The sequence below is a fragment of the Trichophyton rubrum genome, assembly GCF_000151425.1.
Source record: "Trichophyton rubrum CBS 118892 genomic scaffold supercont2.4, whole genome shotgun sequence".
NCBI lineage: Eukaryota > Fungi > Ascomycota > Eurotiomycetes > Onygenales > Arthrodermataceae > Trichophyton > Trichophyton rubrum.
In genome coordinates, this window is record NW_003456425.1 from 518,094 (window position 1) to 531,089 (window position 12,996).

The 12,996-nt window shown below is 49.4% G+C and overlaps 7 protein-coding genes across 10 annotated transcripts in view; 4 read left to right on the plus strand and 3 right to left on the minus strand.

The window, feature by feature from the left end:
• The window catches only part of TERG_08804 (uncharacterized protein), a gene marked incomplete at its 3' end in the record, with an annotated part of 4,053 nt that extends 2,930 nt beyond the window's left edge, over positions 1–1,123 (minus strand). Inside the window, exons 1-3 of one of the 2 annotated variants that reach the window (XM_047750609.1) lie at positions 448–1,123; positions 229–364; positions 50–153 (exon numbers count right to left, since the gene is read on the minus strand). In XM_047750609.1, the coding sequence (XP_047606159.1) occupies positions 50–153; positions 229–349 (225 nt within the window). In that variant the 5' untranslated portion in view covers positions 350–364; positions 448–1,123. Of the gene's footprint in view, positions 1–49; positions 154–228 lie in introns of both variants that reach the window. The other variant, XM_003234950.2, reaches the window with a different exon arrangement.
• A 1,106-nt stretch (positions 1,124–2,229) lies between these two features.
• On the minus strand, positions 2,230–3,867 carry TERG_12095 (uncharacterized protein). Of its 2 annotated transcripts, XM_047751106.1 has the most exons (2): positions 3,433–3,867; positions 2,230–3,368 (listed from the first exon to the last, which is right to left on the minus strand). In XM_047751106.1, exon 2 carries the CDS (start codon positions 2,751–2,753, stop codon positions 2,412–2,414), a length of 342 nt encoding a protein of 113 aa, XP_047606161.1. In that variant the 5' UTR covers positions 2,754–3,368; positions 3,433–3,867; the 3' UTR covers positions 2,230–2,411. The 2 variants fall into 2 exon arrangements, with proteins under 2 accessions (XP_047606161.1, XP_047606160.1); XM_047751105.1 differs by having other exon boundaries at positions 2,230–3,867.
• A 214-nt stretch (positions 3,868–4,081) lies between these two features.
• TERG_04052 (uncharacterized protein) lies at positions 4,082–6,049 on the plus strand. 2 transcript variants are annotated; one of them, XM_003234952.2, is made up of 2 exons: positions 4,082–4,874; positions 4,983–6,049. In XM_003234952.2, the coding sequence occupies exons 1-2, from the start codon at positions 4,664–4,666 to the stop codon at positions 5,630–5,632; spliced, it is 861 nt and encodes a 286-aa protein (XP_003235000.1). In that variant the 5' UTR covers positions 4,082–4,663; the 3' UTR covers positions 5,633–6,049. The 2 variants fall into 2 exon arrangements, with proteins under 2 accessions (XP_003235000.1, XP_047606162.1); XM_047749704.1 differs by having other exon boundaries at positions 4,082–6,049.
• Positions 6,050–6,520: 471 nt separating this feature from the next.
• TERG_04053 (phosphoribosylformimino-5-aminoimidazole carboxamide ribotide isomerase) lies at positions 6,521–7,528 on the plus strand (the record flags this gene model as incomplete). The annotated part of the gene is made up of 3 exons (XM_003234953.1): positions 6,521–6,820; positions 6,928–7,114; positions 7,215–7,528. 3 exons carry the CDS (start codon positions 6,521–6,523, stop codon positions 7,526–7,528), a joined length of 801 nt encoding a protein of 266 aa, XP_003235001.1.
• A 320-nt stretch (positions 7,529–7,848) lies between these two features.
• Positions 7,849–8,397, plus strand: TERG_04054 (uncharacterized protein; the record flags this gene model as incomplete). Its single annotated transcript, XM_003234954.1, has 4 exons — positions 7,849–7,886; positions 7,962–8,019; positions 8,100–8,192; positions 8,320–8,397. The coding sequence occupies 4 exons, from the start codon at positions 7,849–7,851 to the stop codon at positions 8,395–8,397; spliced, it is 267 nt and encodes an 88-aa protein (XP_003235002.1).
• Positions 8,398–9,099: 702 nt separating this feature from the next.
• On the minus strand, positions 9,100–10,901 carry TERG_04055 (elongator complex protein 3; the record flags this gene model as incomplete). The annotated part of the gene is made up of 2 exons (XM_003234955.1): positions 9,100–10,532; positions 10,604–10,901. The coding sequence occupies 2 exons, from the start codon at positions 10,899–10,901 to the stop codon at positions 9,100–9,102; spliced, it is 1,731 nt and encodes a 576-aa protein (XP_003235003.1).
• A 385-nt stretch (positions 10,902–11,286) lies between these two features.
• Positions 11,287–12,647, plus strand: TERG_04056 (succinyl-CoA ligase [GDP-forming] subunit alpha, mitochondrial; the record flags this gene model as incomplete). The annotated part of the gene is made up of 7 exons (XM_003234956.1): positions 11,287–11,450; positions 11,532–11,560; positions 11,613–11,739; positions 11,801–11,863; positions 11,927–11,952; positions 12,006–12,088; positions 12,147–12,647. 7 exons carry the CDS (start codon positions 11,287–11,289, stop codon positions 12,645–12,647), a joined length of 993 nt encoding a protein of 330 aa, XP_003235004.1.
• Between the last annotated feature and the right edge of the window lie 349 nt (positions 12,648–12,996).

Genomic DNA, 12,996 nt, shown 5'->3' on the forward strand with positions numbered 1-12,996 from the left:
TTCCTACTGGGTTAACAACCAGCAATCAGCTGCCGCGAGTGATCATGACATACCATAGGACACATGAGACGTAATCGCCGGTGGGTAGCAAGAATCGTCTGATGAGCTGATCTGGCGTCCAGTCTACTGGGGCGGAGATGAGGAAGTATTTGACTGTTCATGAGAAGTTAGCGCCCAGTTTGCCGCAAACCAATACCCGACTGAAAAGAAAAGGAGGGAAAGTCGTACGGTTGTCAACCTGCTGTAGAGCGACCTGAACATCCTGTGGCAGACTCTGCTGGGCTTCATTTGATAGCATGAAGGTCTCCGGCTTCTGGGGAGGCGGCATGGGCGCGCCATGGGGATACATGGTGATGTGCCTGACCTGAAGAGCCTTGAGTTAGCATTAAGCGCTGGCAGTTTCGACCTGGCTCAACGGTCGGTAGAACGGTTTGGAGGCCAACTAACCTGATCAAACACCAGTCGCAGACAATATCAAGGTAGCAAGTTAGGAGTAATATGATGGACAAAAGGCGAAACGTAGGCGAATAGATAGATGGCCCAACGTTGTCACGGCGTAATGTAGCGTACTCAAGGGGAGGGGAGGGGGGGAATGCCGGGCTTGATTCAAGTTCCGGAGTAGTTTCAGCAGTCAGAGAGATGCAGAGAAGGCCCAGCCTTCAGCCTTGCAAGCGGACGAGAGCCGTTCGAGGATGATGAGACGGGAGATGAGACGGCGGATATGAGATGGGCCAGCCCAAGGAAGCAGTCGGGTCGAGGATGGCAGAGAGAGGAGACGAAGAGAGGGCAAGATGAGGAGCAGAGAGAGAGAGGGAGGCGGAGAGGGACTAAGGATATATGTAAGAGAACGGGCTGGCGCAAGGGCGGTTGGATAAAGGGGACGGACGGGGAAGGGGGGGGGAGGTTGATTTGGTAGGCAGAGCGAGAGAGGGCCCGTTTAATGAATGGAGGAAAAGGAAAAGAGAGAGAGAGATAAGATCGCAAGACCTGGGAGGGAGCGAGAAGATGTATCGACAGACACCAGCGACAAGAAAAAAAGAGACGGCGGAAAGGGAGGTACTTCTGCTCTCTGCAGCCGCCAGCGCAGCGAAGGAAGTACCAGCAGCCAGCAAGCCGTGCGTACCGCCTGTACTGTCAGCGTTTTACGCCTGCACAGGCTCGGAGTTGCTCGGTTTGCCCCCCTGAGGCGGTGGTAAGGTCGTATCGGTGATACAGGGCTCGATTGCCAGCCAGCGAGAGTCGAGAGATAGAGAGATGGATGGATGTCCCTTCGCGGCCTCGAACAAGCGCATCCCAGGGATGTGCCTCTAAAGTACTGCCACTGGCCTGTCACTCTGCTGGCCCCTCTGCCCAATAGCGAGCCGATGGCGACGTGCTGGGCTGGCGGTGCGCTGGGTGGGCATTCAAACTGACGCCAGTGGAACCCCCTAATATAAGACCTGGGTGTTTCAGGTTCAACCTGCAGACTTGATGTACAGGGGGCGACGGGGATGCGATCCTCCTCCACTCACGCTTCTCCTCTCGTTTCAAGGCCGTATGACATATAATGTGCCGGGCAAGGATGGGCTGGGCTGCGAGGTACACACATCCACCTGCAGGTCTAAGTATATACAAATAATATACAGATGGACACTGCGATGCCTCATTCCTCTGCTGGGCACGGCTATATTTAGGACCATTGCATTTGGCCACTTCCCATATATATATATATAAGCATTGTTCTGCTGCTTGCTGCTTGCTGCTGCTACTGCTTCTGCTGAGGCCGGCACCTGAGGGCACGAAGACAATCATTGAACGCCGCTGGTACGATGTGCGCATATGCATGAAAGAAAGATCGTTAAAAAAAACCGTCGGTCCATAATTAGAACAGTAGTTCCCTTATCTTCAGGCGCCATGATGAACGACCGGATTATTGGCGCCGGCATTCTACCATCTGCCTCTCTCGTCCCTTTTGCTTTTCCTTTCTTTTGCCATATCACGCTTTTTGCTTTTTCTTCTTCTTCTCGTCTTCAAAAATATGATGCCAAAGTGGTGGATCCATGCATGTGTATCCTTTTTCCCAAGCGCTTACGGCTCGATCGGGCAACGGTTACCACCTTATGCTTCACTCCCCCTTATTTCTTTTTCCTCTTGTTCTTGTGCTCGGTCTGCCTGCTCTCCTCGCAGAAAAAAAGGTTGTTTATTTAAGTATACTCCGTATCGTCTCTAGCGATGGCGAGAGAGGCGCTCGGAGTGCATATTGCATCCAATTTCCGTTCTCCAGCCTCGATGATGCCGAACCAGGAACGAAAAAGGGGCGGATAAAGCTAGACCATGACGGAAGCGTTCCATGATTTTGATAGAGCTAACAGGCACGCAACCATGGCGTCATGGTAGCGAGGCTAGTGAGCTAATGGACAGATCGTTCTCCTCTATCTTTTTCTCCATTTCTTGTTCCCTTCTCCTCTTGACCACGTACGCTGCTGACAGGGTCCTCCTTGCAATATGGGCTTGGAGGAGAGAATTCTGGCTCTGGTTCTCGGGAACGCCACAAGGTGGAGAGAGCCGATCGCGATGATTCCATCGAAGCAAAGAAAAATTTTTCGATCTTGTTCGTTGCACCCCATTCTGGGGCTCATAAGGGAGCTAACTCGTTCTTTTGGCTCATGCTCCGTTCTTCCAAGGTCAATTGCTGAAAACATGATTCCTGCATGCTGGTGGCTTCTGAACCCGGGATAACGAAAAAAAAAAAAAGGGAGGGGAAAGCATGTCATGCTCGAGATCACATTTACCCATCACACGACTGGGATCTCACAGAAGACCGTTATGGACCGTAATAGACCGTTGGCCCTGGAGAATTGGCAGGGCCGTTGTCGACCTCTCTAAAAGTAATCTCATCTGATTAGTCACCGTGCTTCCATTATTATTGCAACTGGATGCTGGCTGGCTGACAAGCTGTCTGACATAACACATCGACGTCGTAAACCAGGTTCAAAAAAAATGGTTAGGAGCTCTGGAACCGGCAATCCTGAAACACGCAGCCAACTCCGAGCATTCTCTCGGAGATACTCAGAGGTGGAAGAAGAAGAGGCCTCAGGGTAAGCGACTGAAGGGGCTAGAGAAGCAGTCTAGCCGGGGACAGCTAGAGCAAAGAACCCAGAGGCGAATCGTATCAACCGTTTTTCCTTGACCAAATACCGGCAATGATGGACATGGACTTGCACACGAGCTCCCAGTTTATCGATCAAATTCGTGATCGGCCAAACGGTCATCGTACGTGTGCCCAGCCTACTAGCGATTTTGTTCTTCGGGTGTTCTTCAGCCCTCTCCACACCTCAGTATGGACTATTGCGACGTTCGTGAAATTTCTTGCATGTGTTCAAAGAAGCCTACTGAATGGTCAACCTGTAGTTCGTTGTGAGGATGAGTATCCGTACTGAGGGCTAGACAAACCACCTCCACCCCCCGGCATCCATCCCGTGCATATGTTTGAACAACAAGTTGGATGTACTCTGATCTCGATAAACTCCGTATTCTCCATCACCATGATGGTGAACTTACCGACTCGTTAGTTCGAAGGATGCAACATCTTCAAACCGTAGCTTTGCTCAGATTCTGGCCCTTTGCTGTTTCTGGATAGCATTCTGGCGTATACAGTTGACCGATTAGGCAAATCGCCTCCCCAGATCGACCACTGCCAACTAGTTCTTTAGCTGCAGATGGCGGACGAACCTCTTACTCCTCCTTCTCCTCGTTTTTTCCCCTCTGTCAACACGAGGATCTCTCTTCCAAGCTTCAACCTAAGCATTTTTGCAAGTCACCATCCATCGCCTGGCCAGCCGCCACCTCCCTCCTCCCATCCAGCCAGCCAGCCAACCCGGTTTACTTCTTTGTACACCGACATGTTGGGCTGGCCAATAATACACTTTTTGGTCCTGCTCTTCCGAGCTGTCTCTGCACTCATGATCCATCCTGATATTGATCGCGATGCCTGCTTGGCGAACCCGGGCCGTTTCGTCGGCTTCGATGAACGAGCGATCGCTCTTCTAGCTAGCTGGACATGGCCGGCTGCATCGGGGTACTTTTCGGAAACGGGAATGGCGTGAGAAAAGAAATATCTAGCTATGATCGTACATACATGCATTCGATGAGGCTGACATCTGTTGACCGTCTTCTTTCTTCCCTTTTTTCTTTTTGTTAATGCATGCGCGTGAGCTCGTCTTCTCCAGGTCTCTCTCGCTAGGCTGGGGAAGTTGAAATGCCGGAGTCACAGGTCGTACATGCGCTTCTGTTTGGCCACTAACGAACTGACAGCCGGTGTAGCTCCACCGGTTGATTGAAAATGGCTTGACTGACAGGCGAGTATATGATATCAGTTATGCAGGGGGAGCAGGAAGTTGCGGGGAGTTGGTTAAGGCTATGGGTTATGAGTAGTATCTGCTCAAGTTACTGGGGCATTCTTCTGGATGGTTGCATTTCTCACCTCCACCTTCGAGAGACGCTAGTTCAAACCCGAGATGACGTTTATGTCGTCCGCCTAATACGGAACTGGATAATTTCTATACCCGGTCCAAGCAGGATCTCCAATAACTGCTTGTCTGATCTGATTCCACATTTGATGATCTGATCTCACTTTATCGACCACAGTGCGCAGGTCTGCACTGTACTGCATTTGGCAGTATATATGGGGTTGCCTAACGTTTCGAGGTATCCTGGGAGAGCAGGAGAGCACCCGAGGTCTGCTTCAGGTACAGTTTCACCCCTAACAAGGGTGGCATTTAGTGTGGGTCATAGCTTCTGGATAGTCAGCCCAGCCCTAGTAGTGGAGGAGAGCGGAATTGATGGATCGAAGGCAGTGAGAAGCCGTCAAAGAAAAGAAAAAAAAAGGAAGAAGGGTAAGTTTACCTGCGGCGTCAGAACGTGGCCTCCACAACGGGCCTTGGTGTGAAACATTGCCCTGTTCTGCATATCGTCCATCTTGTTGACATGTCCGGTTTTGATAGACATCGATAAGCCAAAGAAGTTGGAGAGAGAGAAGAATATACTTTATTTTACCGAACGCACACGCCGTTCTCTTTGCTCCCTTTTTGCTTGCTTTGCTGAAGGATACGAAGACCAAGGAGGGAATTCCATCCATATGCTCACCCTGCACCGTGTAGTAGTATGCAGGATGCTAAAAAGAAGCAAAGAATGGAGAGAAGCTAGAGAGCGAGTCCTCTCTGATAGCATCTCTCTTTATTCTTTTTTTTCGTTCCCTCTTCTCCCTCTGGATCTAGCGGCGTTTCCCCTTTCCCTTTCCAGATCCCCTGCCTGCCTTCTTGCTAGATTTTGGGCCTTGAATCGCCATAACATCCCGACGACTGAGTTTCAAAGTTCCGCCAACGAACTTGCCAACCGACGGACCGCCAATACCGCGCTCTCGCTTTTTGGCAGTGGGCTTAGACTTTGCAAGCGAGGGACGCTCCAGAATAATCCCGTTTTCCTGCGCCTCACGCCGTCGTCTCTCTTCTTTCTGTGTAGCCTTTGCGGAAATCCCTTTCCGGTGGGACATTGGCATGTTTCTCTGCGTGAAAATGGACGTCTTTGCGCCAGCGGTTTGTGCACGAAGATCAAGGGCTTTGTGCCTGTTTACACCAGTCGGGTTGAGGTCTGATGCAGAATCAAGGAGATGAGATTCTTTGAGTAGCCGCTGCAGAGCTAGGTCATTTTTGAGGTTGGCAGCATCTGTCGTCAGGTCATCGGTAGCTTCTTCTCCACCTTTTCTCGTCTTCGCCGTCGTTGCCGGCTTGGTAGAGTCGGAGAGGAGAGACGGTGGTTTTGAGCTCTGTCCAACGGGTCAATCCAGTGCTTCTGACTATCATTGGAAAAGGGGAAAGTAGCGCACTCACCATAAATTTCTTCACAGCAGCCTTGTCAACAAGCTCCGTTCGCAGCTTTAGTGGTTTGCTGTAGTCCACTACCTCTGGCTCTGGCCCGTTGCTATCCTCGTCTTCACCACTGTCCTCTTCCTCAATGCCATCCCACTCGCCCTGGTCACTGTCATCTGTATCAGAAGCATTACTGGATCCATCCAAGACGGCCCCTGATCTCGAGCTAGGTAATTCCAGAGGTTCGAAACGGGATTCGAAATATTTCCGAAGACGTTCCTGGGCAGCTGTATCGAGTGTAGACTCGTCCTTGACGGCCACAGCCCGCTTCCTCGAGGCCACCGTAACCTCTCTCTTCCTCTTCCCTAGCATGATTAATCCTCGTGGCTGCTCTAGACGAGATATCAAACGTCCTATGTCGCTTTTTTGCTTGACGTCTCTTTTTTGCTTATCCAGAAACTTATCGTCAGTTTTTTCTTTTTTCAAAAATCACGTGATAGATAGCTAGGCCATCGATAAGAGATTATTATCAAATACAATTCTTATTATGTTTATTATTAGCTACCTGAATGACGAGCAAATTATAAAGACGGAGACCATCGCGGGGTGTTTGGAGAGGCGACAAAACATCTAAGACAGGCCGTTTCACATCTCCGCCCCCCCATCCCCTCGATATGACTCGGTTTCGCCCTTGTATTGACCTTCACGCGGGCCAGGTCAAGCAGATAGTGGGAGGAACCCTTAGCACCAAGCCTGGGGAGCTCAAGACAAACTTCGTCTCCGAGCTCTCCGCTGGCTATTTTGCGAAGCTATACAGAGACAACGGGCTAACGGGCGGGCATGTCGTGAAACTCGGGCCGGGAAACGATGACGCCGCTATCGAAGCTCTGAAGGCATGGCCAGACGGCCTACACATTGCTGGTGGGATTACAGACAACAATGCGCAGTACTGGTTAGATGCTGGCGCAGAAAAAGTGAGCAATGAAACGCATCCTGGCCCTTTTCTTGTTAGCTATGGCCTTTGCTTTCAGGATGCTAGATGGTCCTTGGAAAGAAGCCGGTGATCTAAACGGATGGTTAGCTAGTGGTTACGTCTTATCTCTTCCCAGACGCTCGATTCTCCATCGACCGGCTGCAGTCCATACTGGCTGCTATAGGAGGTGACACGTCAAAACTAGTCTTGGACCTTAGCTGCCGCAAGCGAGGGAATACCTGGTTTGTGGCCATGGACAAATGGCAGACGGTCACCAACATGGAGATAACTCAGGGTACGTGTTGTATGATCGACATAAAAAAAGCCTTCTTCCTCCTTCCCGAGGTCGAGGTATGACAAAGCCTGCTCTGACCAGTGTTATCCGAGGACTCTAGAGACCATCAGCATGCTCGAGCCGTACTGTTCTGAGTTCCTGATCCATGCCGCGGATGTAGAAGGGTTACAACAGGGTATTGACCAGGAGCTGGTGTCCAGGCTTGCAGAATGGTGCACTATTCCGGTCACATACGCTGGCGGAGGACGAGGGATAGAAGACCTTGAGCGGGTGAAGGAGAAGAGCAAAGGAAAGGTCGATCTCACGATAGGGAGTGCTCTGGATATCTTTGGAGGATCAGGCGTCACTTTCGAGCAGTGTATCGAGTGGAACACGCTAAACGCTGGCCAAACGGAGAGCTGTAGGTACCTGTAGCCATTCAGTTTATATCAGAGTAGCTTCATATATCAATGAATAACTCTTAGCGAGCGTTTGTTGCTCTTAGAAGTTATTGGTTGTTCTTCGTATACAGAGAAAATGGCTTTGCTGCGTAGTTGGAGAGCAGCGCTTGGCTGTGGCTCACGAAACTTCCATCACTGACGCAACATCGAATAACCTCGCAGCACAGTAAACACCTCCAACCACCGACCTCAGCATAGCTTGCATCACAGCGACCAAGCGAAAGCTGTAGATCCTATCTCCTGCTACCTGCTGCTGTCTGTATCTGCCTCTGCCATCGCGCTTCTCCCGCCACCATGAAGCCCGTCGTGTCTGCTATGAACGCATGGACATGGTAAGAGCTGCCTATCCCATCAAGAGTATCGTTGCCTTCACCCGCTAACTATGGACTCTTTCTCTCAATCTATAGCTGCATCATCTCCATATTTGCAGTCATCATCCTTTCCGTCATCGGTTCTCTCTTCAAAGTGCGTTGTATCCGACCTTTTTCACCCTGCGCGCATCGCAGCTTCAGCTCGACTAACATATTATCAAACTCTCGCCGCAGGCCAACCACCATTCTATGACCGGCTCTAAGAAGGATACAGAACACCCTGCAGCCGTTGCAGCTTCAATATTCACCGCTGTTGTCATCTATGCTGTACGTTTTTACCCCTCCCGCAGCACTGGACTTTGCCTCCGCGCTTCCGAAACCTGATATCCGAAGAGCCTTCCTTTTATCACAACATCTCCCGGGTATAATAGAACTGACTCGCTGTTTTTTCTAGTGCTTTGCCGTCTTCTGCGGCTTCCAGGCCTTCCTACATATGCGATCGAGCCAACGGGGAGCCATATCGTTGAATTGAAAAAAACCTCCGCAACACCCACATCCATTTTCATTTATATTCCTTTCATTATCAGCAATGTTGCGTTTATATCATAAGGCTGGCTAGCTTTAATGGGACTGTTCACTACTTTTTTCATATATTCTTTATTCCCTTGAAAAGATGAGTTATTGATTCGGTATCATTTGGATCGCTAAGACGGTACGTTGTTTTGGAATGGAGGTTGGGAAAGATCAAGCTGCAATAACTATATTCCACTTACTGAGAGGAATCGTTGCAAGTAGATCAAAGCCATCCTATGTATTTTGCTGTGTACGATCTAGATTCCTCTAATCGATTTTCTTTTCTTGGTGTTATAATTCTCCTGGCTTTGATAATAGATTCTTTATTTGATATACTCCAGATTTGATCCTATACGTAACTTGTAGCCGGTCTTATCCACAGTTTGGATAAAACAGATTCTATATGGAGGTCCTGCCAATAAGTCTAGATTGCAAAAGAAATGAAGAAGATGGGGTTTCGTACATAAGTGTCTCGCACTCAATATGAAAACAATCAATTCTTAACAAAAGGCAACTGGTAACGAACTTTTAGCAAACATGCGCCTGATCATTGTAAGCCTTCTTGCACCAAAACCAAGCCTAGAAATCCCCAGGATCCATTTTTAACCACCAACACCTGTAAAGCATACAATAGACATCAGAAATAAACCCTATCAGCGATCTAGTCGAAATCCTCGGTATCATCAGGAGGATCAAGCATCTTGCTCATATATACTCCATCAAGGTGGTATCCTAGTTTGGCATAGTAGCTTCGTACACCCACGCCAGAAATAACGCTGATCTTGCGACTTCCATGCTCCTCCCGAGCAATACGCTCAGCTTCTTCCATTAGCAAAGTTCCAAATCCGCGATGCTGGAACTTGCGGGGGTCACGGCCATGAACAGGGACTGCGGATCCATAAACGTGTAACTCTCGTACCAAACTAGTTGGTTGGCCTGTAAGCTCAGGCCGGAAGGTGTACTTGGAACTGCACTTTCGTAGTCGGAGAAGGCCAATAAGGATATCTTGTTTTGGGTCCTCGTAGGCAAGGAATGTTTCCCATCCTCCGTTTGCTGTATAATCGCGTCGAACAAGTTCTATCTGGTTTGGTCGGATTTTATTCTTTACTTCATTGATGCCGACTTCTCGGGTACGCACGTCACGGCAGGTGGTGCCAAAGTCTTTCATTCGGCTGAGAGCGAGTTCACGTAGGTTGCCATTCTCTACGCCAGATGTGACGAGTGGCATTGGAATATCTCTTTGTACACGGTAAATACGGGTCCATGGAGGAACGACGGCGAGGATTCTGGCCACAATATCGATCAAAGCATTTGGGGTATAGTTCTTGTACCGGCCGGTCCTCCAAAGTTCATAAAGGCCCGTTCCTCGAATAACAAGGGTTGGGTATATCTTAAGGCCGTCGGTCCGGAAATCAGGGTTCTCGAAGTACTCCTGGAACTGGAACAGGTCTCTCTCCATTCCGACATTTGGGAGATCAGGCATCATATGGCTGACCACTTTGAATCCGGCATCCTTCGATAGTTTAAACGTTTCTGCCACAGCAGCTACAGTGTGCCCTCTATTTGTGTCTCGCGCCACGTCTTCGTAGAGACTCTGTACTCCAATTTCCAAACGGGTACAGCCGTACCGAAGCATGCTGCTAAGATGGGTGTCAAGGCAGTAGTCCGGTCGTGTCTCGATTGTGATTCCAACGCATTTAATATTGCTCATTTCTCCTGCCTGCACAGCTTCGTCCACATTATCAGTCTGGTAACCGCTAAGTGCGTTATGGAGCTGTGATATAAATGTCTCTCTGTACTCCTCAGGGAGTGACATGAACGTGCCACCCATAATGATGTATTCCACTTTATCCACACTGTGCCCCAGTGATTTTATCTGGTCAACTCGACCTCGCGCCTGCTCGAAAGGATCATATCGGGCTCGGATAGCTCTCATGGAAGTTGGTTCGTAGCCAGTATAAGATTGGGTAGAATATTCAAAATCCGAATCTGGGCCACCCGGACAATAGACGCAAATGTTCCCTGTGTATGCAATGTGTGGACATCGATGAGGCTTGCACATAACCGCAACTACAGCGATTCCAGAGGAGGTTCCTTTATAGCGAAAAATAATATGTTAGCTGATAACCTAGACATAAGAGACGTAAAAGAAGCTTGCCACTCACTTATCGGTTTGGCAATCAGTTTTGGAAGTATATACTTCTTATAATGCTCCGGAACAGCAGCAATAATAGCTGTCAAGGGCGGCAGATTGCTCAGATAATGCTTTTTTGCGATTGTGCCCCGCAGCTTGTTCAAATTGATATCTTTCTTCGACTTGCTATTATCTCGCTGCGCTTCGTAGTCCTGGATCAGCGCATTTGCTATATCGGAGCAGGCCCTCATGTATCGCTCGTTCTCTGGCGGTAGCTTGATATTCTTTGGAAGCTTGTGCTTCGGCATGGTCATCGTCTTCGTCGCCATGGTGTGCAGTCAGAGCAGGAAAATGGCAAGACAAGCCGGGTAAAAAAAAGAACTCCAAAAGAGAAAAAAAGACGCGCCAGCGACCTCTACACTTCTATCCACCGCTGTTTCGTGGTCGCTTTCGTGGGTATCGTTATAGTCGTAGTCGTGGTTGGTGGTGGTTGTGAGTGTCTTCCTTGCATGGGTCAAGATTTTTGGTCCGGACGAGCCACGCTGCGAAAACTGAAACTGTAAAAAACATCGACGACTTCCGACTCTCTCCTTCGTCCTTCTCTGCACTGCATCTCGACTTCAGCCCTTCCAGCTTCCGCGCGCCCTCGCTCCCCAGCATTTCTTCTTCTTTTCTGCTTTTATACAGGCTGCTGCTTGTTGCAATTCTTCAGATATGCAGTCCTTCAGACGCTCTACGCTCTCTGCGTTGCAGAATGCCTCCCGTGTCCAGCGACGCGGATTCGCAGGCCTCACAGGCTATGCCTCGACAGTAAAGAACCTCCGCATCAACGCAGACACCAAGGTCATTTTCCAAGGCTTCACCGGAAAGCAGGGAACGTACGTTGCAATTGAGTTCATTTCTCCTCGCTCTGGGGTGTATAAAGCTGGCTGACCGTCGCTTTTTCCGATGACCTTTAGCTTCCATGCCCAACAAGCAATCGACTACGGTACTGCTCTCTTATCAACAGGCGAAAAGACACAGTGTTAATGCCCGCATAGGAACCAATGTTGTCGGTGGCACAAACCCCAAGAAGGCCGGAGAGACTCACCTCGGCAAGCCCGTCTTTGCGAGCGTCGAAGAGGCCGTCAAGGAGACCGGTGCCACTGCTTCCGCCATCTTCGTTCCGTATGTACATGTCTGCTTTGCTGGTATAGCTTGGAGTTTTGGTGCTAACGCATCGACAAAGACCATCCGTGGCTGCTAAGAGTATCGAGGAGTCTATTGCCGCTGAGGTACCTCTCGTCGTCTGGTATGTTGCCTGAATATAGCTGTTATCAAGAGTTTAACCTTAAGAAACTAATATATTGCATAGTATCACTGAAGGAATTCCTCAGCATGGTATGACCTATATGAATACAAAATTATCTGCATCCCCTGCTAATCTTCTGTAGATATGGTCCGCATCACCGATATGCTAAAATCCCAGAACAAGACCCGTCTCGTTGGACCTAACTGCCCTGGAATAATCGCTCCCGTACGCATACCTTATCACATCCCGAGTTGCACATCATATACTAACGATCACACTGTAGGGACAATGCAAAATCGGTATCATGCCCGGCTTCATCCACAAGAGAGGCCGTATCGGTATCGTTTCCCGATCCGGTACCCTCACCTACGAAGCCGTCAACCAGACCACCCAAGCCGGCCTTGGCCAATCTCTCGTTGTCGGTATCGGCGGTGACCCCTTCTCTGGAACCAACTTCATTGACTGCCTCCGCGTCTTCCTTGAGGATGAGGAGACCGACGGAATCATCATGATCGGTGAAATCGGTGGTAGTGCCGAGGAAGATGCAGCCGCTTTCCTCAAGAGCGAGAACAAGGCCAACAAGCCTGCCGTCAGCTTCATTGCTGGTATCAGTGCTCCTCCAGGCCGACGAATGGGCCACGCCGGTGCTATTGTCAGCGGAGGCAAGGGAGGCGCCGACTCTAAGATTGCTGCTCTCCAAGATGCCGGCGTCATTGTCGAGCGAAGCCCTGCTTCCCTCGGAAAGACTCTCCTGGCTGAGTTTGTCAAGAGAGACCTCGTCTAAACTCAAGCATGATTACACTCACCAAATTGCAGCCTTCCACCTCCTACCCTTTCTGTATCTCTAATGCAACCTTCCCACTGTTCAGGATTATATACTATTGAAAGCTCCCAGGGTTGTATTCTTTGCATTATCATTTTTCTATGTTTTTTTTTCCCTTCTTCCTCATGTTATAGTTAATTGAATAGTGCATCCCGGAGGGAATAGACACGTCTAGCCCGGTAGACTACTTTGTATAAAAAAAAAACATTTTTTATATATCAAGTTATGAGTGTGATGTGTTTATTTTCCGACTTCCACGCGGTGCTAATAGTAAATGTCATTTGACGGACGATCTTGCTCCATTGTCTCG

Bases quoted from the DNA above. Each gene is read 5' to 3' on its own strand.
- TERG_04052 (XM_003234952.2), top strand. From the start codon at position 4,664: ATGGGGTTGCCTAACGTTTCGAGGTATCCTGGGAGAGCAGGAGAGCAC. The intron at 4,875-4,982 runs GTAAGTTTACCT...CGGTTTTGATAG, and splicing joins AGAAAAAAAAAGGAAGAAGG to ACATCGATAAGCCAAAGAAG.
- TERG_12095 (XM_047751106.1), bottom strand. From the start codon at position 2,753: ATGACATGCTTTCCCCTCCCTTTTTTTTTTTTTCGTTATCCCGGGTTC.